Consider the following 24,753-nt stretch of genomic DNA (forward strand, 5'->3'; position numbering starts at 1 on the left):
AGTTTGTACTTGGTATCTAGAAGTCACATGGCAAGGTTTTTGAGTAGCTTTATAAGTGTGATCAATTTTTACAAGAGAAGATTCACCTGCAAAAGACTATTTAATGCTTAAGTAAGTAAAAGAATTAAAAAATAAAATAAAATGTAAGTGAACATATGATAATGCTTAAGTTAATAATACCCCCTGATCGAGCTCTTTTTATAGGCTTGTGTGAGATCTCCATTGTGTCAAGCATCTTGAGAGCAATGACAAATAATTTCCTTATAAATAAGAGAACACAACAGATATATAACTTAAGTGCTTATCATGAGTGAAACTACCGAGCTTTAATGGTACATTAAAGCCTATTTCCTAACTGGGTAGGTACAATTACATTTACCTAATTCATTGTGAAAGCAGCAACATAATCATGTGGTATAAATTTATGCATTGCGTCAAAAGGGAGAAATAGTCCATATCAACATTGTCTATTCTTGAAAATATATCAACTTCATTTGATATCTTTGTGTAAAAGTCTTCACCCACGGTAAGTATGATAAAATAAAATTTAGAATGTCAAAAACTAGTATACAAGCTTATAAACATTCAAATCCTGATTGGTGATTGGAAAACCTAAGCGGCAACCATTAAAAAAAGTGCATTTATTATTCAGTCATGCTATTTGTACCTACCAAAGGTTAACCAACTTTATATTACTCGTAAACTCGCGAAAATCCTTATACTTGCAATGCACTAAAGAACACTAGAGAGCTAGAAAACTGACAGAAGGAAGTGACATCATTAAAATAAACTACAAAGAATAGAATAGTCATTTTAAACATTATGAGGTGCAGAAAACAAAAGCCCAATAGTAGATCACATTTTGACTACAAGCATCCCATAATTTATTGGCTAACGTAAATAAGGACTAATGCCAATGGATATACGTATTTAACAGTATACAATTTAAAATAAGGCTTTCCTTTTCAATCCCTGAAGTAGCCGAAGATACACTTCCCATTGCTGTAATGCAGAGTTACTTGCTTTTATGACTGAGAAACTATTTCCCGTAAGCTACCTTATTTCTACAACTCGTTTAAAGATAACTTTTGAACAATAAGAAAATTCAGGTATATTCATTGCCATTATATTAAATAAATGTCAGAAACTAAACACCACAAAACAGCTTACAAATGTTGTTGTAGACGTTATACAAGATCTTGCAGAGCAGTCACAATTTCTGGAGAGAAAGCTGCTCCGAACTTTGAAGTATGCAAAATAAAAATGTCAGTTATAGATTTTTCCCTCAAAGCAACATGTCAGGATGAATTCCCCAGGTAGGACAGGTATTCATGTTACAGCCCATCACGAGTGCCTTAGTCAGCCAAGTTTCCGTCATATTAGACAAATTAGAAGTATTCACAATAACAAGAGAAAGATACTAATACACTGTAAAGCATTACTAACAACAAACTGAAAGACCCTGAAACAAAAATGCTCTCCAATCAAAATAGACTACGTCATACTTCTATGATTACGAATTGCTGCACTTGAAACTGCTGGAACTTTCCTGCTCTGAAAAATATTAATTAATAAGAACAGGATAGTTAATTTTAATGAACAATTAGAATATTAAAATGAAAAGAAAACTGTAGTACCCAGAGGCAAGTCTAAATATAATCAGTGTTTCTACTACAGCTATAAACAGCTATGTTATCTATGCATTTCATAAATTGGCAAATTTCCACAATATTCATAATTTAAAAAAACATTAAACGCCAGACCAAGGTTTATTTGTTGGAACTAAAAGGTTGATGTAGAAGAGGAAAGGAGAAAGAATACTTTAACAGTATTCTAGACTGATAAGGTGTAATGGTGTGATACGAATACTAACACAAGGTTCCTATTTATATAATGTTGGATTATTAGGAACAAAGTATCCTCAATATTAAATAGGAAAACAATATCTTTAAAATTTTTCTATTCATTTTAGTATTTTTTTTATTTCCTTATTTTAAAGAAGTTGATTATTACAAAATAGAGCTGGTGAGAAAGTAATTTATGTGGTTGTTATCAATAAAATAATTGTTTATTTCCTAACATAATTCAGATTAGTATCACGACTCTTAATTTTGAAAGCTTTGTTTCTGCTGCCACTATCACTGTCGTTGTCCACTACATACCTTTGAGGTCAATGGTGGACCAAAAAGGTGTATAGGCAATCACAACTTTGCCAATCTCATAGCTAAAAGAGTCGTCAACACCACCATCAATATCGACACATCTACCCACACGCCTAGCTCCTGCATGGATCAAACTCCTAACTTCGGCTCATAAGACCAACTATTTGAGGTGAAATCTATCTTTGGATCCTAATGATCTTCCAAATGTGGTGGGTGTCTAACTAGTTAATGGCCGAAATTATTTGCTGTGGAGCTAGTACATTTGGAGGATTTTGAAGAGATGGTCAAGATCAAACCACATCGATGGTAGAGGACCAAGGTCAAATAACTCTAATTTTGGAATTTGGGATAATAAAGACTCTCTAATCATGGCTTCAATGTGACATTTCTTGGTTCCTGAGATAAGTCGAAACTTCATGTTTTATTAGTATGCTAAAGAGATATGGGATGACTTAGATAACATTTTTCTTTGAAGAAGGATTTTGAATGGGTTGTAGATCGAACTAGATCAGTATCAAAATTTGAAAATATATAAAACCGATGCAGACACTCATGTTGAAGCCGTATAAAGAAAGAATCCCTAAATTTTTAGCTTGAACCATGAATATGATCCAATTAGGGTACAAATATTAGGGAATGAAAAATTGCCTCCACTATTAGAAGTAGCTTAATGAAAGGGAGAAGAAACTCGGAGGTTACCATGCATAATGGCAGAATCTTCAACACAAACTTTGCCAAAGCAATAGGAAAGAGGGTATTCAAGGGATCAAAGATCTAGGCATACTTAGGAAACATGTTTTAAACTTCATGGAAGAGATACAGCCCTAGAGTGCATGGGAGACAACAAACGAACCTTAGAGGTAAACCCATCAATTCTTTGCTTCACCTTAACAAGGTCTTAATAAGAAAACCTACAATGAGGAACTTGATCATTTGAGAACAATGATTGAATCAATGAGTGACTCCTATGATCGTGTACAATGTCCACGAGTGCATTCAACACAATTGGTTTTATATCTTAGAGTGGTGTTTGAATTATTGTTTTAGAAGCAACTAATCACATGACTTCATTTTCTGTGTTTTCTTAATTCATATGTTAAGATGAATAAAGAACATGTTACGAAAATGTTAACCTGTTCGTACAAGGACACAAAATTCCTTAACAAATGTCCCTCCTTTGGAGGCCAACACCTAGTAGCATGGTGAATTCGGAACTCCCCCTTTGTAGGAGCAGGTTCTCCACGAGGTTCGAACCAAGACATTACATTTGTTGCAAGGCTATGATACCATTGTTACGAAAAAATTAACCCATTCACAGAATTCCTTCACAGAACACTCATTGCGTTGCAAATGATATAATGTACCCATATGCAAATCTAGGAATATAAGTTTAGAATCATCTATTATATTAAAGGATATTTTATAAAGACACTTTGACCTAAATACATATACTAATACAGATTATGCAAGTTGTGTTACAGACACAAATCTACCTTTTGGTACTACTGTATGTTTCTTGGAGAATGATTAGTAACCTAGACAAACAAAAGACAAGATAGAATATCTCATTCACATGCAGAAGCAGAATTTTGAACCCTTGCTCTGTTGTGTATGAAGGACACCGAATGAAAATCATAATTGATAACCTTAAAATAAAGATTGATATTCCCATGCAATTATAATGCAATTATAATAAAATAATAAGTACATGAAAGAACCTGTTAAGAAGCGAACTTTAAACCTAACTCAACCTTACAAAACTAGTTTGTAAGGTGAACTTTGCACCCACTTATATATTATAAATTTGCCTTATCTCTAGTTGAAGTGGGATTTCCAACACAACCCCTCATGCCGAGCCATATACATCTTGAGTGTGAGACTAGACATTAATGAATGATCCGATAATGGCTTGATAGTAGGTGGAAGAATAGATCCAACAAACAACAAATTTTGCTAGGACAGGCTCTAACCATGTTAAGAAGTGGACTTTAAACCTAACTCAATCTTACAAAACCAACTTCTAAGGTGAGATTTACACCCACTAATATATTATAAATTCGCCTTATCTCTAATCGATGTAGGATTTCCAACCGGACCAAATGTGTTAAAATTAGCATGTGCTTCATCAAAGATAAACTTTGACAAAAGACTTGTGGTTACAACCCATGTTCCTAGAGGACTTTGGATGGAGGACATTTTCACTAAGGCGCTTTATCACGACAAATTTCAAGATCTTTTAGGCAAACTAAGAATGATTGATATTCATTTACCAATTTGAAGGGTAGTTTTGTATATTGAGGACTATTAGGATAAAAATATCCTCCATATCTCCATCGTAATTGGAAGAGAAATACTTTTAGAATCTTCTTTTTCATTTCAACCTATTTTTGTCCTTAGTTTAGAGTTTGATTGTTACACATAAAGGTGATAACAATGTAAGTTGTTTGATTGTTATGAATTATATAATTCTCTATTTCCTTACATAAATACTTCAAGTGATATTTATGGTAAAAGCCCAAGCATAAACATAAAAAAGTGTACTAGGGGGAGGAGGATAAGGGACCTCCTAAACAAATAACCAAAACAGAAAGAAACTAAGAAAAGTAATTGAGAAAAGCTTCCCAACATAAGCCCACCAAAAACATACCTTTCAAGAATATGATTCAATGGAATACAATTTGACAGGTTTCAAAGTTCCTTTGAAGTATAGATAAATGCCTGCGGATTTGGAGTTTTTCCTCTGAACTTAAGGAGCTTGATAAGTAGATAGTCATTGTCTCTAACACTCTAGCATTTTGCATAATATACCCTACAAAATCCAGCTCAGTTTCCAATCCTTGATATTCTCTGAGGCAAAACGTTTTGAGATGTAAAAGGCATTCAGGAACAAGCAGTGGATGGCTCCACCTTGACTCTTGTCCCTTCCCATATTTTTGTGATTCCTGCAATAACACACGAAATGTTCTCAAATAGAAGTTAAAAATATAAAATAGAATTCACATTTCAACTCAGCAAACCTTGTTAATGACAAGAACTTCCAGCTTGTGGGAACGTTGAAGCAAGTTTGCTAACAAATCCCATGAATAGCTTCCAAATGAAATTTCCAGCTGGGTTAACTTGTCAAACATCGGAATATCAATGCCAGAAGCATGCTTCAAACACTGCATACAAAAGTTACGAGAAAAAAATATTCAAAAAACAAAAATAAATAAAGTTTAAAAAAACTGACACCTACACAGGAAATCATTACGTTCAGTCAGAAAATTAAAACCAAAATTAAACTGAAGTAACAAGAGCCCGGAAAACAAAAAGAAGGAAAAAGGTCTTCCTATATTTCTTTAGCTTGTATAGAATTGTCTTACTAACCAAAGCATAACTTTTGCTTCGATTCGGTTAGATATTGTTTGATATTATTAAGATATTGTTAGATTTGATAACCACAATATCAAACGATATCTTCTATTTAATCTTTTTATTTTCAGTTACTCTCTTTACTTGTACATCTCTCTATTATAAATAGATTACCCTATGTGTGGTTTATACACAAGGAAGATTAATCTCAATCCCTATTTTCTTTATTCTCAACATGGTATCAGAGCTTAGGATATCTTTTCTTTTCGTCGCCGTTGCCTCTACCGCCGGACCACCGCCGGACCGCCGCCGGATCTTCGCCAGACCTCCGCCGGACCTTCGCCGGACCACCGCCGTCGGACCTCTGTTGCTGCAGTGCCAATTAGGCAAACATAGTCGTACTTACTTTCCTCGTAGTGTCACACGTGGTGCTTCATCCCCTTTTGCCTTGGTTCACTCTGACATTTGGGGTCCTAGCCGCGTTAAGTCTACTTTAGGTTTTCAATATTTTGTTATTTTCATTGATGATTATTCTAGATGTACTTGGTTATTTTTAATGAAACATCGTTCGAAATTATTTCATATCTTTCAATCTTTTTTTCATGAAATTAAAACTCAGTTCGGTGTTTCTATTAGAGTTTTGCGCAGTGATAATGACCGTGAATATCTTTCTCATTCTTTTAAACAATTTATGGCTTCTCACGGTATTCTGCATCAAACTTCTTGTGCTTATACCCCTCAACAAAATGGTGTAGCTGAACGTAAAAATAGACATCTTATTGAAACCACTCGCACTCTTTTAATTCATGGAGCGGTTCCTGAACATTTTTGGGGTGATGCTATTTTTACTGCATATTATCTTATTAATCACATGCCTTCTTCGGTTTTAAAGAATAACATCCCTCATTCCATTTTATTTCCTCATGACCCTCTTCATCCCTTACCTCTAAGAGTTTTCGGGTCTACATGTTTTGTTCATAATTTCAGTCCTAGTCTTGACAAGCTTTCTCCTAAATCACATAAGTGTGTTTTCTTAGGGTTTACAAGATCACAAAAAGGATACAAATGTTTTTCTCCTTTTCTTAATCGTTATTTTGTGTCTGCAGATGTCACCTTTGATGAGTTCTCCCTTTATTTTAAGAGTCAAACTTCACCTCTACATCCATCTAGTCCTGACACCTCTTCTAATACCTTTAATGTTCCTCTTGTTTGTGACCCTCTTACTGTGTCTTCTTCACCATCGGTTCCTGCTCCACAGTCCGCTTCTCCACCACCTCTTCAGGTTTATAGTCGCCGAAACCGATCACAACTACCACCATGTGACTCCACTCAAGTGCCAATTGCTCTGTCTCCTCCGGCTCTGACACCTGAGTCTAACCTTCCCATTGCCCTCCGAAAAGGTATGCGTTCTACCCGTAATCCCTCTCCCCATTATATTGCTTTGAATTATCATCGCTTGTCATTACCTTTTTATACATGTCTTTCCTCTCTTTCTTCTGTGACCATTCCAAAAACTGTCCGTGAAGCTTTAGCCCATCCTGGTTGGCGTCAGGCCATGACAGATGAACTAAATACTCTTCATAACAGTGGAACTTGGGATCTGGTCCCGTTACCGTCTGGGAAATTAGTTGTTGGTTGTAGGTGGGTGTTTGCTATCAAAGTTGGACCTGATGGTACTATTGATCGCCTCAAAGCTCATCTTGTGGCCAAAAGGTTATACTCAAATTTTTGGTTTGGATTATGGCGATACTTTTTCCCCCGTAGCAAAGATGGCTTCTGTTCGTTTATTTATCGCCATGACTGCTCTTCAACAATGGTCTCTTTATCAACTGGATGTTAAAAATGCTTTCCTTAATAGTGATTTGCAAGAAGAAATCTATATGGAGCAACCTCCTGGGTTTGTTGCTCAAGGGGAGTCTTCTGGGATGGTATGTCGTCTTCGCAAATCACTATATGGCCTAAAACAATCTCCTAGGGCCTGGTTTGGAAAGTTTAGCAATGTTGTTCAACAATTTGGTATGACTCGGTGTGAAACAAATCATTATGTTTTTTATCAACACTCGAGTGCTGGATGTGTTTACTTGATAGTATATGTTGATGACATCGTTCTTACAGGGAGTAACAACAATGGCATCTCTCAGTTGAAACAACATATTTGTCACCATTTTCAAACAAAAGATCTTGGCAAACTCAGATATTTCTTGGGTATTGAGGTGGCACAGTCCAATGATGGTATTGTTATATCTCAAAGAAAGTATGCCATGGATATTCTGGAGGAAACTGGGTTGGTGAGTTCAAAGTCTGTTGATACACCCATGGATCCCAATACTAAACTTCTACCAAATCAGGGGGAGCCTATATCTGATCCTGAGCAGTATAGAAGATTAGCTGGAAAATTAAATTATCTTACCGTTACTCGTCCTGACATTTCTTTTGCAGTCAGTGTGGTAAGCCAATTTCTTAATTCCCCATGTGAAGATCATTGGAATGCAGTCATTCGTATCTTGAAGTATATTAAAAGATCCCCTGGAAAAGGATTGTTATATGGTTCTAATAACCATACAAGAGTTGTTTGCTATTCAGATGCTGATTGGGCAGGATCTCCTTCTGATAGAAGATCTACATCTGGGTATTGTGTCTCCATTGGTGGTAACTTGATCTCGTGGAAAAGTAAGAAACAGAGTGTTGTAGCAAGATCCAGTGCAGAAGCAGAATATAGAGCTATGGCCTCAGCTGCCTGTGAACTTGTTTGGCTCAAGCAATTGCTTCAAGAGTTACAATTTGGAGATGTTACTCAAATGACACTTGTGTGTGACAATTAGGCTGCTCTTCATATTAGCTTTAATCATGTCTTTCATGAGAGGACCAAACACATTGAGATTGATTGTCATTTCATTCGAGAAAAGGTTTTGTCTGGAGACATCAAGACTAAATTTGTTAACTCAAGTGATCAGTTAGCAAATATTTTTACTAAGTCTTTACGGGGGCCTAGAATTGATTATATTTGTAAAAAGCTTGGCACATACGATTTGTATGCTCCAGCTTAAGGGGGGTGTTAGATATTGTTTGATATTATTAAGATATTGTTAGATATTGATAACCACAATATCAAACAATATCTTCTATTTAATCTTTTTATTTTCAGTTACTCTTTTTACTTGTACCTCTTTCTATTATAAATAGATTACCCTATGTGTGGTTTATACACAAGGGAGATTAATCTCAATCCCTATTTTCTTTATTCTCAACAAATTCCAATCTCAAAGTTAACAAAAATTTAGCACCATTTTTGAATAATAAGTATGAGAATTTTTCTGAAATTGCCCGAGTGAGATTTAGGGGTGAATATGGGCTAACTTGACCATCATCAATCCGCCATAGTCACCAAAATAATAGAAAAAATATGGGACAATGGAAATAGAAAACTTCTAAACCAAAAAATAAACATCAATCTTGTTTGTTATCGCTACTTCAAAGTCTCATTTATTACCTTCACAACTTGTGGCATATAATACTTAAATAGAATCTTATATAATATTTAATATTTTTATACAAAATGAACATATTTTCTACCTTTTTTTTGGGTTTTTTAACCAAAAATGCCCTATGGGATGATCAGCCCCAACCCATTATAACTCATTTTGAACTGGTCCTAGACTGGTGAGTTGAGTTCTCTAGCCCCTGCCTTTCTAAAATGAGTACTCAAGTTATGGCTCAAACCAATAGGAGTACTCACAAGTTTACGATAGATCCCATTAGTAAACCTTAGCAACTAGACTTGCTTTGTACCTCTAAATTGACCAATTTGCTTTATTAACAAACATGATTTACTCTTCTTCAATACCTTGATTTCTATATCCATGGCCTACTTCCAATTTTTATTTGACAATGGCTCAAAAGCATTAATGGAAATTGGGTAGTGTCAAGGTTTGCAATAAAGGAAATATGGGTTGGTGAATTTGTTTGAAATGATAGATAATTTGATGACCTAGTGGCTTTTGGGTGCAATTATGATGGCAATAGGGAGGTCATGATTATCCTTAACTACTGGGATTACTGTTTCATTTTGAGAAACTGAAAAATCATAACCTAGAATGTTAGAATTTTTCATCTTATCAAATGTAGGGGAGTTGGGTTGGCCTCTTGGATATGTATCAGTTCAGGGATGGCCCTTAACCATCTTTTCATACACCAAATTCTTTTCATACCTACCATTTCTAGATCTAATATCAGGTGGTGCTTCCTTTCACTCAAGTTCGTGGGAATTTGATTTTAGCTCGCAAGACCAAATGCTTCAAGTTGAATTCCCTAATCACCCTAACATGCTAAAGTTAAAAAAAAAAGCAAAAATACTAGATGCCTAGACAACCAATAGCAGAAAAATTTTTAGAACTGTAGTACGGCACGAAAGCACCACTCCAGCCAGGTACGATGGCCTTTGGAGGAGTGGCAGGGTCTAGCAACTCCTTTTGAGGTTGTAAAATAAGATGAAATAGGGTTTTGGGATTAATCTCCCTTGTGTAAACCCTACACAAAGGACAGTTTATTTATATTGATAATGGGCCAAATCCCAGAAATACATAATGGGCTGAGCCCAACTATTAAACACAATATTATATCATCTAACACTCCCCCTCAAGCTGGTGCATACAAATCGTATGTACCAAGCTTGTTACAAAGATAATCAATTCTAGGTCCTCGAAGAGACTTAGTGAAAATATCTGCTAATTGATCACTTGAGTTGACAAACTCGGTCTTGATGTCCCCGGATAGGATTTTTTCTCGAATGAAGTGACAGTCAATTTCAATGTGTTTGGTCCTCTCATGAAAGACAGGATTAGAGCTAATATGAAGAGCAGCCTGATTGTCACATATGAGTGTCATTTGAGTGACATCTCCAAATTGCAATTCTTGAAGCAATTGCTTAAGCCAAACAAGTTCACATATGGCTAAAGCCATAGCTCTATATTCTGCTTCTGCACTAGATCTTGCCACAACACTTTGTTTCTTGCTCTTCCAAGAGATCAAATTACCACCAATTGAGACACAATATCCGGAAGTAGATCTTCTGTCGGAAGGAGATCCTGCCCAGTCAGCATCTGAATAACATACAACTTTTGTATCAGAGTTGGAATCATATAGTAAACCTTTTCCAGGAGAGCTTTTGATATACTTTAATATGCGAATAACTGCATTCCAATGTTCTTCACATGGGGAATTAAGGAATTGACTCACCACGCTAACAGCAAAGGAAATATCAGGACGAGTAACAGTAAGATAATTCAACTTTCCAACTAACCGTCTGTACTGTTCAGGATCTGAGAAAGGCTCCCCCTGTTTAGGTAGAAGTTTAATATTAGGATCCATGGGTGTTTCTACTGCTTTAGAATTCATTAATCCAGTTTCCTCCAGAATATCCAATGCATATTTCCTCTGAGATATCACAATACCACTATTGGATTGTGCTACTTCAATACCCAAGAAATACCTGAGTTTTCCAAGATCTTTGGTCTGAAAATGACGACAAAGATGTTGCTTTAAGAGGAAGATGCCAAGGTTGTCGCTTCCTGTGAGAACAATGTCATCAACATACACTATTAAGTAGATACATCCAGCACTGGAGTGACGATAAAAAACTGAATGATCCACTTCACTGCGAGACATGCCAAATTGTTGAACAACACTACTGAATTTTCCAAACCAGGCCCGAGGAGACTGTTTTAGGCCATATAAAGATTTGTGAAGACGACAAACCAATCCAGAAGACTCCCCCTGAGCAACAAAACCCGGAGGTTGCTCCATATAAATTTCTTCATTCAAATCGCCATTGAGGAATGCATTTTTGACATCAAGTTGGTGAAGAGGCCATTGGCGAAGAGCAGCCATGGCAATGAATAAGCGAACAGATGCCATCTTGGCCACTGGAGAAAAAGTATCACCATAATCCAAACCAAAGATCTGTGTGTAACCTTTGGCAACAAGGCGAGCTTTGAGACGGTCAACAGTGCCATCAGGGCCAACTTTGATAGCATAGACCCACCTGCAACCAACAACAGATTTCCCGGATGGTAATTGAACAAGATCCCATGTTCCACTATGCCTGAGAGCACTCAATTCATCAAGCATGGCCTGACGCCAACCAGGGTGGGCTAATGCATCACCTAAAGATTTTGGAATTGACAAAGAGGAAATAGACGAAAGGCATGTATAGAAAGATGGAGAGATTCTATGATAACTCAAAGCAGCATAATGAGGGGAATGATTACGGGTAGAACGCATACCTTTACGAAGGGCAATGGGAAGATCAGACTCAGTTGTTGGAACCGGAGGAGACAAATAACTCGGCACTTGATGTGAGTCATGAGTTGGTGGTTGGCAACGATGTCTTCTGCTATAAACCTGAAGAGGTGGTCTATCCGCAATAGGTACACTCGGAGGTGGCTGAGGAGAATCCGAGGTGGCACTGGAAGTGGGCACACTAGGAGGATCACACACAACAGGGATATCTATAGTAGTAGATGGTGGCTCACAACGAGAAGAGGGGTGTGTGAAGTAAAAAGAAGACTCGTCAAAGGTGACATCAGCGGAGATAAAATGACGGTTGAGGGAAGGAGAGAAACACTTATACCCTTTTTGTGAGCGGGGGAATCCTAAGAAGACACATTTGTGGGCTCTCGGAGACAACTTATCCAAGCCAGGACTAAAATCATGAACAAAACATGTGGACCCAAAGACTTTAAGAGGTAAAGGGTGAAGAGGGTCGTGAGGAAATAAAATAGAATGAGGAACTTGGTTATGCAAGACTGAAGAAGGCATGCGATTAATAAGATAACAAGCAGTAAGAACCGCATCACCCCAAAAATGTGAAGGAACTGCACCATGAATTAAAAGAGTGCGAGTTGTTTCAATAAGGTGCCTATTCTTGCGCTCAGCCACTCCATTTTGTTGGGGTGTATAAGCGCATGATGTTTGATGAAGAATGCCCTGAGAAGCCATAAAATGTTTGAAGGATTGAGAGAGATATTCACGACCATTATCACTCCGCAAATTTCGAATAGAAACCCCAAACTGTGTTTTAATTTCATGAAAGAATGATTGAAAAATAGAGAACAACTCAGAACGATTTTTCATTAAATATAACCAAGTACATCTTGAATAATCATCAGTAAAAGTAACAAAATACTGAAAACCTAAAGTAGACTTAACACGACTAGGTCCCCAAATGTCCGAATGAACTAATGCAAAAGGGGACAAAGCTCGTTGTGAGACACTACAAGGAAACGAACTACGACTATGCTTTCCTAATTGACAAGACTCACACGACAAACTAGATAACTTGGACAAGCTGGGGACAAGTTGTTGCAGTTTGGCAAGGCTGGGATGACCAAATTGTGCATGAAGAAGGGATGGTGATTCCATAGCCGCGCCAACATGTGAAGGAGGACGAAGATGATACAGACCATGAGACTCACATCCGGTGCCAATCATGTGTCTCGAACTCCGGTCCTGTAAACAAACAGAATCTTTGGTAAAGGAAATAATACAATCAAGAGAACGAGTTAGTCGACTGACAGATAATAAATTGAATGGAGACCCAGGAACATAAAGAACATGATCAATGGATATGGATGGAAAAATATTAACAGTACTAACACCATGAGATGAGACTCTAGACCCATCAGCCATTGTAACTGAGGGTAAATGATCCGGACAAGACAAAGAAGAAAACAAAGATTTGTTACCAGTAATATGGTCTGTGGCGCCTGAGTCAAGAACCCAAGGACCAAGAGAATCAGAGTGAGTCAGGCCAACGAATGATGTACCTGTGCGTGCAACAGAGGCAGATGTAGTGGAACTAGAACTTTGACGTTCCTCATACCATTTGAGAAAGTCGTTGAAAATGGCAGGGTGCCCTGCGGTATCAGATGAAGCAGGATCCACAGTCGCTGATCGGGGAGGAGGATCAGAGTGAACTACTGCAGCAGACCGAGGAGGACGTCCATGTAGAGCATAACATTTGTCAATCTTGTGGCCTAATTTGCCACAATGGTCACACTTGGGTCGTCCCTTTCCCGGCTTGCGAGAACGATTGCGATCATCCCGCTGAGAGACCAAGACTGAGGAATCATCAGCACAAGTAGATGTATCAATGATTTGTTTTCTTGGCACACGTAAAAGGGCAGAACTAGTAGCAGTGAAGTTGGGCACAACAGGAGACCCCAAAATCTGGTCGCGAACATGGGAATATTCATCAGAAAGACCATGTAATGCCAATAACATAAAGAACTTTGACCGTTGCTCAAGTTCTTCAGCTGGAGTGGAGGCCGGAGGCAATAACTTATTAAACTCATGCAGAAGGGCATGAATTTTGCCCAAATATTCAGCCATGGGTCCAGGACTCTGCGGAGCAACAACTTTGAAAAGATCCTGACAAACACCATAAAGACGCTGAGTGTCATTGGTGTATAACAACTTGGCCTGTGCCCAAACGTCTGAACATGTTTCATATGAACGAAACATTTGTTTCAGCGAAGAGTTAATGGTGGACTTAATGACGATGCATAATTGGGCATCAATTTTTGTCCAGCGGGAAACTTCATCTGCAGCAACTGTAGTTACACTCTGGGTGAGATGATCTTCATATCCTTGACTCTTGAGCCAAAGTTTGATATCGGATGCCCATGTCGCGTAATTTGTGCCATCCAACTTGTCAATGGATAAATGCACATTGACGTAGTTGGTATAAACAGAGGGTTCAGACAGCGGAGTGCTTGAAGATGACACACTCGAATTGGCAGCAGAAGAAGCCATAGAGGGAGAAACCCTAAAAATTCAAGGTGCTCCGATTGAAACAACAACCACAGATTCAGAAAGAGCTCAAGAAGGCGATTCAGGCGAAGTTGATCGGCGCAGAAAACGACCGGCGACGCGCCGTCACGCGCGGCGGAGAGGTGGTGGCTGCCGGAGCTTGCGGCGGCGCGTGGAGGCGCGTGAGAGCTCCGATGGCGGCGATCTCTGCGGCGTTGGAGTCGCCTGGCCGAGACGAACAAAACCGTCTGGTCGTCGGTCGAAACTGCAGCTCCGGCGGCGGCGGCGGAGGCGACGGTGACGACGGCAGAAGCGGCGGCAATGAGCGGCGGCGGGACGGTGGCTGTAGTAAACTAACCTAAGCTCTAGATACCATGTAAAATAAGATGAAATAGGGTTTTGGGATTAATCTCCCTTGTGTAAACCCAACACAAAGGACAGTTTATTTATATTGATAATGGGTCAAATCCCAGAAATACATAATGGGCTGAGCCCAACTATTAAACACAATATTATATCATCTAACAGAGGCCAAACAGAACCTACACAAGAATTGTGCTATACTTCTCCATATCATAATTCTTGCAATTCAGGTCTGATCTGATTCATGGAATTCATAGTGTGATCTGAACACCACCAAAATAATCGCTCACCAATTCATATCGCCCATCAATATGAACCCACATTCATTCCCTTTCACAAAAAGCTTAAACTACAACTCTCAGGCAGCACAATTTTTCCCATTAAAATCAACAACCAAATTATTAATTGTCATAGAAAATAATGAGAAATCCAATCACCCTTACAAGGACAAAAGAAGAACCTCGAAGGGTAAAAAACTGAGGTCCATGAGCTTAAACACAGAAAATAGCATGGCCAAGAACCAAGAAATTGAAAACTCATTTATGCCAAAAGGAGGAACTGATACCATATCAAAATAATATTTAACTGAAATCACTTATGCATTTCTGATTCTATTCAGTTTAAAAAATAGTACAAAATTCTCTACCTGAAGATTTACCATTTACAACAACTAACAAAAGTATTACTCTAATTCTTATGTCCTGATTTCGCTCCATACTAGAAATCCCTAACAATACGATTAGTAGGCAGATTCCAGATTTCCTGTCATTCCGTATTTCTACAATATAAATTGGAAAACACACATACTTTTAGGCAATAAGGTTCTTATGCCAGCAATAATATCACAGACAATTCCTCAACTAACAACAACATTTTTTGGAAAAAAAAAAAACTTCCTTCATTGTCAAGACATTTGTACTTCTAGCCTTTATGAACCAAGGAGTACCTAACAAATATGAATTCCTTTCTGAGTTCAAATTTGAAGGACTTGAAAAGTCGACAAGAAAGGATAACAAGCACTAGTGAATTGAAATCTGGAATCTGAGTTGTAAGCATTCTAAATGAAATTTGATTGCCCAAGGATGCTGCAAAACGCTGTTTGATAAGAAAGGTGGCAGCTGGGACAGCATAATCCTAAAACATACTGTTAGTTGGGCTTTAAAAATGTAAAATCTGTTTCAATTGACCACTCTGGTGATGGGTATGGAGACAAGTCTACAGGTGATACCCAGCCAAGAAAGCCAATGGGTGAAGTCCCTGAACTCTCCACTTGCCCCTGCCCTGATCAATTTGAACTGACTTCAGAGATTTCAATTTTGCAGATCTGTCAGACTTAAACTTTAGGAAAAGTGCATCTGATTAGTAGCTTTATAGGATACAACCATGTGAACCTTGAATGAGAACCAACAATGGTCAATAACTAACAAGAATCACTGATGATTTAACTACGGCTGGTCCCCAAATCAATGACCATATCTTCCAGCACATTAGTGTAACAAGTTGTAGTAGATAAAGAGGGAATACAAAGAGCTTATACTAAACATGTACAGAGATCAGACACTTTTATTTGGTTTACACAGTTGAAAAATTTTTCACAAATGCTTGTGATGAGGATATCTGCAAATGGTACATGTACAGTGTTTACTAATGAGCTGGTAATGACAGGTGTAGTGAGCGCAAGGAAAAGCGACTGACAGCTACAACAAATAGGGGAAGCTGTATTATTATATAGCAAAAAATGTTAAGGAGACTGATAGAACTGATACTAGAATAAGAAAGGAAGACACAATCTTGTTTCTTGAATTTTATTGCCCTCGTTAATTCCAGTCCCGTACCAATGTACTAAGGATGGAGTTAAGGAATAGAAAGAATACAGCAGTACACAATTACAATCACAGGTTATTCGAGAGACCTTACTCTCCAACTGTCCTTCTATTTGCTTCTCTCCAAAAAGCCCCTTACTAACTCTCCCATAACTATTTATAATAGTTCAGAAACAATTACAGCTGTACTAACTACTTTGCCCTTTCCTTCTTTTATACACTATACCGAACCTATCAAAACGAATGGCAAATTGGAACTGGTGCAACAGCTCTTGAAAAGACAAGATTTGAGAATTTATATAGTTCATCCTTCCCATGTATGTCATCCAAAAGCACCGTACTCGATTCTTAAAATTTAACTAGGCAATGAAAGGGAGTAACTCAAAGGAATACATGACTATCTTGAGCAAATTGTGACAATGACAAGACTTTTGGTTATCTCAGGAACCAAATGTTATTTTTTTAGAGAGTGATATGTTGGATTGTAGGAAGATTGGAATGATGTGGAACCAACTAGTAAAAAGGACAAACTTTTCCCAACAGCATATAATTACTCACTCAGAGGTATTCAGCAGGAGAATCCATGGATCTAAAGTAACACGGTGCAAGGGACCCAAGTTCAAGTACCATGTCCAAGAGGAATATGTCACCAAACCAGTAGTTAGAGCAAGAGGCCAAGGGATGGAGTTAACCATAGGAGCATTAGTGTTGGCACAATGACGAATCTGATTTCATGTGGCAGCTTCGAATGAAAGATCAAGGCATAAATTGATGAGGCCATGTGCTAATGATTTCATATTAGCACATGTGTTGAGCTCATGGGAATATTCAGAGAAGTTAAAGCTACATTGTGCTTCAGTGAAAACATAGTGACACCATGACCTGATTTGTGGCACATCAAACATTGGATTGAGCTACAACCACCAAAGTGACATCCACCTCAGCCATGAGCTCTTCCATTACAAGCTACCACCACCACTCCTCAAAATTAACTGCTATTATTAGGGTCAACCAGAGAAAGGCCATAGGCCTTTCTAGACTGGTTAGTCACAAACAACTGAACACCAGAATGAGATGGTGCATGGTAAAAACATAGCTGAACAAAGGATGAAGGCTGAACATCAAAATGTGCAATATTAGCAGACAACAGTTCCTGAAGAGCACCATGTTCCTTTTAAAACATGGGTGTAGTGCAAGAAGTTACTCCATTTCAGTCACTGAGAGGATCAAGAAAGGCCAACAAAAGTAGCCTCAAAATTATTGCAACATAGAATACTGGACCTCCAATGGCAAAAAATGAGTTTTACCAGGGATCTGTGCACAAGAATTCTGAGACAAACTTGCTCATTTCTTAATCATTTGAATCTCTTAAGTAGAACTGAGTGGACTTTGATGCATGAGGGCATGAAAATGGCTATGAATTTCATTCCAAACAAGCCTGATAGGAGTGAAAAATTCCAGCAATGCGAGCTAAGATCGAATTAGAAAGTTGAGGTTCATGCCCTCTAATTACTGAGTAAACCTGTTGTAGTGACTACAAGATGTTCTTCCAATGGAGTTTGACAAGAACAGAGTGTGGTGAGAGAAGGTAATTGTTGTGGTGGAAGAGATTGAAATTTACATAGAATCATATGGTGAGGATCAAGATAAGGGAATGAATTTTGCCAATTGTTGAAATAAAAGAGAGAGACTAACTACAAAAGAGATGGCAAGACGAGTGGTTGTGAGATTATTCAGATCTCCAACTAGTCTCCTATTTCCCGTAGATCTGATTGTGGCTCCCCTTGGCTTGGTAGAAGTTTAACATCGGGAATCATAGGTGTGTCAAGGGACTTAGAATTATTCAATAGCTTAGTACCCTCTCAAATATTCAAAGCATACTTCTATCGGTATATTACAATTCCATTGTTAGGATCGTGCCATCTCAATTCCCAGTAAGTATCTAAGTTTATTAAGGTCTTTTGTCTAAAAATAATGACAAAAGTATTGTTTTACCTATAATATGTCATGATAATTGCTACTTATAAGAATAATGCCATCCACATACACATAACCCCTGACAAAAACACAAGAATGATAAGCCTCGTTACAAAACTGATAGACTACTGTAGTGAATTTGCCAAACAATGTCTTGGGAGACTGATTTATATTAGGTGGCAAGACTCTCCCCAAGCAACAAATCTAGGAGGTTGCTAGACATAAATTTTCTCCAGCAAATCACTATGGTAAAAGGCAAGTTGACATCCAACTAATAAAGGGGCCAATGTTAAAGAGCGTTCACGGCTAAAAATAGTCTAACAGAGGTGATCTCCGTGACCAAAGTGAAGATGTAAAAGCCCAAGATTTAAGTATAACCTTTGGCAACCAACAACTTTAAGCCAATCAATAGTGCTATCAGAGCTAACATTGATTATAAAGACCCATAGACAACCAACAACATATTTTCCAAGAGGCAAAGCAACAAGATCACAAGTACCACTGTTCTGAAGGGCATAGAGTTCATCAAGCATGGTCTGTAACCTAATAAGGGGAAGGATTACAAGTGGAGTGTGTACCATTTTGAATTTCAATGGGGAAATCAAACATAAGAGGAAGGCCTAAAACGAATGGTGGAGGTGGGATCGAAGTAGAGTCAAAAGTTGGTCCAACGGGAAGACCTAAATGTTGTTGGCAATGACAAACCCGAAAAGGAGGCGAAGGTGGTGGGACCAGTGGTATCAAAGACAAGAGGCTCGATGATAGGCACTAAGATAGCCTCATAATGTAAAGACTTAAACTCAAGTAGAAAGAAGACTCAACAAAGGTGACATCAGTGAAGATCAAATAGCAATAAAGGGTATTGAGAAACATGTATACCTAGGGTAGTTTAAGAAACCACACTTGTGAGACAGAGCTCATAGTTTATTAAGTCCAAGACTCAGATTGTGAACAAACAGATAGATCCCAAGACTCAAGGAGTTAATGAGTTGAGAAGTTGACAAGAGAACAAAATAGAGTGAGGAAATTGGTTGTTGAGGAACAACATCACCCCAAAATTGTGGAGGAACATGACCATGAAGTAAAACAGTTTGAGTTGTTTCAATAAAGTGTTTATTCTTACATTTTTCCATTTCATTTTGTTGAGAGGTATACACAGATGAAGTCTGATGAAAAATACCATGGAAGGATAAGAAAGTCTGAAAGGGATGGAAAAGGTACTCACAAGCATTATCATAGCATACAGTTAGAAAGACCAAATTGATTTTTAACTTCTTTATAAAATGATTGAAATATGAAAAACAACTCAAAACAATTTTCATAAAACAATAATCAAGTTCATCAAGAATAATCATCATCAATGAATTACAAAATATTGAAATCGTAAAGTAGACCTAATTGTCAATGGAGTTAATTACGTGATTGGCAAATTATCTCGTCATCAAAACCAGCAAAATCTATGCTAATTTTGTATTGTAAATATTATTCTCTTTTATTACGATATATTGTGGAGTAAATGTATATCTGACAATTTAGATATTTTAATGGGCAGCAAATACGTATGTATTCGATATATATATATATATATATATATATATATATATATATATATATATATATATATATATATATATATATATATATATATGTATATATGAGAGAGAATTCTCCAAGAGGAGAACACACGGTGTTACCCACATATTCTCAAGAGTCTAACAATTCCCAAATATCCGATTGAATTGAAGCAAAAAGAAGACAAAGCTTGTTTGGGGATAGTCTTAGTAAACAAACTATGACTATATTTTCCTAATTGACATAACTCACAACAAAGTAAACAACTTACACAAACATTGTACAAGGTTTTTGTTAGAATATAATCAACGGTTACAGATTTCTAGAAAATCAACCATTACATAATCTCGTAAATTAGAGTGATTGATTCCAAATTATTATGTGCCTTTATTGCAATTGATTCTATTCAATAGTATAAATATATATTGTGTGGTTTGCATTATACAAACAATACATTCAGAACATATACAATTTTATATGGTATCAGAGCCATAGTTAAAGCCTATCCTAGCGAGATTTGTGAGGGGGTGTGCTGAAAGTCCCACATCGCCTAGAAATAAGACAATTTCATAGTATATAAGTGGGTTCAAACCTCACCTTACAACAAACCGGTTTTGTGAGGTTGAGTTAGGCTTAAAATCCACTTCTTAAAATATAGTTGTCAGATCTAGTGCACAAGAAGAATATCGTGCCATGGCAACGGCCACTTGTGAGCTTAGATGGCTCAGGCAACTACTACTACAACTAAAAATAGGGGACATCCATGAAACAAAGCTTATTTGTGACAATCAAGTTGCACTTCACATTGCATCAAACTCAGTCTTCCATAAAGAACCAATCAAGGTGCTCTTTGGAGAAATCACTACTGATTTTGTCAACTCTAACAATCAGTTGGCTGGCGTACTCATCAATTCCCTTAGAGGCCCTCGGATTGAGTACATTTGTAACAAACTTGGTGCATATGACATATATGCTCCAGCTTGAGGGGGAGTGTTAGAATATAATTAGTGGTTACAGATTTCTAGGAAATCATCTATTACATAATTTCAAAACTATTAGATGAAGGGGCACCAGAATCATGTTGAATAGGAGCAACCGAAGCAAAAGTAGCCAACCAAGTAGGGCAACCACATAAGGCATAACATAGTCAATGGTGCCACCAAGTTTGTGATAACGATCACACTAGGGACGACATCCCATGGTTTGCGAGAGCAATTGCGACCATCACACTGAGATACCAAGGCAGAGGAATCACCAAGGGGATAGAAGTAGGTATGTCCAGTGATAACTAGCACGACCCACTTAACAAGGTGAACCACGCAAAGTTCAACGTGGGCAAGGCCAAAGACCCAAATATTTGATCACAAGCTGAAGAATGCCCATCGAGAATCTCGTACAACACCATGAACAAAATGATGGTTTGACATTACTCAATTTGCAATAGGGGGCAATAATTCATTAAAGTTGTGTATAAGCATGAACCTTTTCCAAGTATTTAGCCATGGGTCAATCAAGGCGTCTACGAGTGATGATAGTCACAAGATTCTAGTAAACAGACATTGAGTATCATTGGTGCATAGTAATCGGGCTTTCTCCCAAACCCTCGATAAGATCTACTTCAAGGTAGGTTTAATAGTTGACTTAAGAAAACTACAAACTTGGACATCAACTTTGGATAATCGAGGACAATCTTATGCATCAATTGAGGTTGTTGTCTAAGTGAGATGATTAACCTAATCTTGTCCATTAAGCGAGGCCTAATATTAGATGCCCTAAGTCTCATAATTCCTATCATCTAACTTGTCAATGGAGAGTGGGACATTGACATATTAATTAAAGATTGAGGATTCAAGCCTAACACTAGTAGAAGCCCTGGCACAGGAAAGAGGGAGAAAACAATAGTAGGAGAGAGAAAAACACCTACAAGAAACAGAAGAAGTCACCCCAAAAAGAGGGGAACCAAGAATGCAGTACAAGATCAAAGGAGAACCAGCAAATTCGGCTCTAGTGAGAACCAGCAAAAAGCTGGGTGGACACACCACCGCTGGTTGACAATGTTTAGAGAGATAAGTTGCATAACTTCTAGGTGCACATGCAGGCACATCAAAGCTCTGGTGACCATGACTCCAATGACGTTGTGGTCACTTGGGCAAGGTGACTCTAGCAGTGAGGTCACCGGTCAAAAAGGCTGCAGTGGACAGCAACAATAATTGCATAAATTGCTCGATAGAGAGGAACAACAGGGGAGAAGGCCAGAAATTGGTTAGAAACATGATTTCTAGGAAAAATTTGGCACCAATGGACAATTGGTCCACCAAGAGAACAAGGATTCACTAGGCTCTAGATATCATGCAAGAATATAAGATGAATATTCATATTGATGAATCCTTGTGTGTTTGAGCACAACAAAACAAACATAACATATATAGATTGTACAATACATTACATAAAGATGGGTCAATGCCCATTTTTGAAAATACATTTAATAGATACCATGATAGAATTTGGTGTGAGAAAACTGAAAGCGAGAATAATCTGTAACATCTTTTCTAAATGAAATGAATTCCACTTGATTGAAGTGCTGACCAGTATTTATAAAATTAGGATTTTGCAGCACAACCGGAATTAAACTTAAATCCTAACTGGCTAAACGAGTTAACAGGTCTAGCAAACTTAACAATCATAATACTAGATTATTCTGAAACCTTCACATCATACCAAATAAAAAATTATTCTATAATAACTTCCTCATACAAAACCAATACATTAATGAAGTTCGATATTTTTCTACAGTGGTCCCTGTTGCAGCATAAAGAAGTGAAGGCACTATTAGCAGCTCCACAATTGGTAGAGAACTTTTGCTAGGATTGGTTTGTAGTTAGGATCCACAATTGTAATGCACGGGACTTGGGTCTCACATCAGAAGTATGGGATTCTGGTGAGGGGTATATAAGACTTTGGACTCTCAACAATTACATTAGTTACCTTTTGAGGTGTGGTTCTCCCAAGGTTCTTATTGACTTCACTATTGAGAAATGGAGCACCTCAATAGCAGGGTATATCAATTGTATAGGGAGCAAAGTTTCCTGCTGTAATAATATTGAAACCCAACATTTTCCTCGACAGCACCAGTTTTGGGACTTAGTTTAGGTACCCTAATATCAATTTGAGAACTAGAAGGAGCCCCACATGAAAACAGTTGCTTCATTGAAACTAACTTTAGGTCTGTAACACTGTTTTACATCACTTCAACCCGTCTTTGCCCTTGCTCTGTCTCATTTCTAACCCTCGAATCAGTACTACATACATCCTCATCCTTCTATTGATGAGGTGTAGTCCACTGCAGCTCTTCAAAACAATTGTCCGTGCACACATACCCCGCCTTGGGATCTTTCTCCCTTCCAGTTCATGTGTTTAGCTTGTCTAACATAAGTCCTTTTTATTTCCACTATTAACCACCACAAAATCCCCATTCCACTACTACACCCAAAACAATATACCAATTCAGTGCAACACCGGGCAACAAACATTGAAACAACAACGCTAGTCGCCACCTATATCCGCTTTCAAAGAGAACCATTAACTCGTTCGTAATTTCCACAACAATCCCATAAAAACACCAAATTCAATGCAACATCTTGTTCTCTTATGCAAGAAACAATTAAACTCAGTATGAACCTTGAGTTGAAGGAACAAATTGAACCATATACACACAAATATACACATGATGTATAGTATTTAAATAAGGGTAGGGTGGAAAAGCGTCGTACCGCAACTGTACAGGGAGAAAGCGAAAGGCACCTAACGTGAGAAAGCGCTTGGAAAATGAGAAGCATGGACTTGAGGCACCTCTCCTTCCACGAAAACCCAATTTTCGCACGCGTCAAGTGTTTCAAACTAAGCTCGAAATTACCCTCGGCACAAACGACACCTCCGCAAGCATCGTTGTAGGTGGATTCCAGCACCAAGTCCTCCAGCGCGGGGCACCCAGCGAGAAGCTTCACCACGTAATCGTGGCACCCGAACAGAACCCTATCCCCCACGTGCAAAGCCCTCAGCAGAGGCAAGCGCACGGAGAACGAGGCGAGCGCGTTGAGGAACACGCCGTTGAGCTTCATGGCTGAAACTGTGTCGCAGTTAAAGAGGCGCCGCGGGAGCGCCACGTAGCGCGAGAGCGAGAGCGAGAGCTCCACGCGCTCCACCCTCCGCCGCGCCACGTGACACAGCCACGTCGCTATATCGCGCGCGGAGGAGTTCGGGTTTGCACACCGGAGCCTGAACCGCTGGATTGCCGGCGCGTCGTGCAGTAGAAGCACCGAGTACACGAACTCCGCGAAGCCCGCGGGACCATGGCGGGACTCCGGAGAGGACTCGTCGTCGAGGTCGAGGACCGACACGGCCGGCCATAGTGGCCGCCACCGCTTCGCTAGAATGCCAGTGACCACTGCCTGTTTGGTTGGAAGAAGAGAGAGGATTTGGAGAAGCAGCACGTCCGGAAGCTGACTAATTCTGTCGTCACCGGCAGGTGGCGACCGTCGCTTCGACGGTGGTTCGGAGGATTCCACCATGGGTCCTGGTGGTGGGGTTAATCGGAAGAAGAGGAGGGTACAAAGCAGCTATTGTCTAGTTTTGTTGTTTTGTGAATAAGAATTGGCATATTACACTGCATACTTAATATTGCTGTTTTCTTTTACTTT

The 24,753-nt window shown here is 38.4% G+C and overlaps 1 protein-coding gene across 2 annotated transcripts; it reads right to left on the reverse strand.

Moving 5' to 3' along the window:
* Window positions 1-1,086: 1,086 nt before the first annotated feature.
* Window positions 1,087-24,753, reverse strand: LOC114183602 (putative FBD-associated F-box protein At5g56440). Of its 2 annotated transcripts, none has more exons than XM_028070682.1 (4): window positions 23,827-24,753; window positions 5,180-5,323; window positions 4,810-5,104; window positions 1,087-1,549 (listed from the first exon to the last, which is right to left on the reverse strand). In XM_028070682.1, the coding sequence occupies exons 1-3, from the start codon at window positions 24,622-24,624 to the stop codon at window positions 4,826-4,828; spliced, it is 1,221 nt and encodes a 406-aa protein (XP_027926483.1). In that variant the 5' UTR covers window positions 24,625-24,753; the 3' UTR covers window positions 1,087-1,549; window positions 4,810-4,825. The 2 variants fall into 2 exon arrangements, with proteins under 2 accessions (XP_027926483.1, XP_027926482.1); XM_028070681.1 differs by having other exon boundaries at window positions 1,087-1,554; window positions 23,827-24,745.

Source organism: Vigna unguiculata, chromosome 5 (genome assembly GCF_004118075.2).
Source record: "Vigna unguiculata cultivar IT97K-499-35 chromosome 5, ASM411807v1, whole genome shotgun sequence".
Classification (NCBI taxonomy): Eukaryota; Viridiplantae; Streptophyta; class Magnoliopsida; order Fabales; family Fabaceae; genus Vigna; species Vigna unguiculata.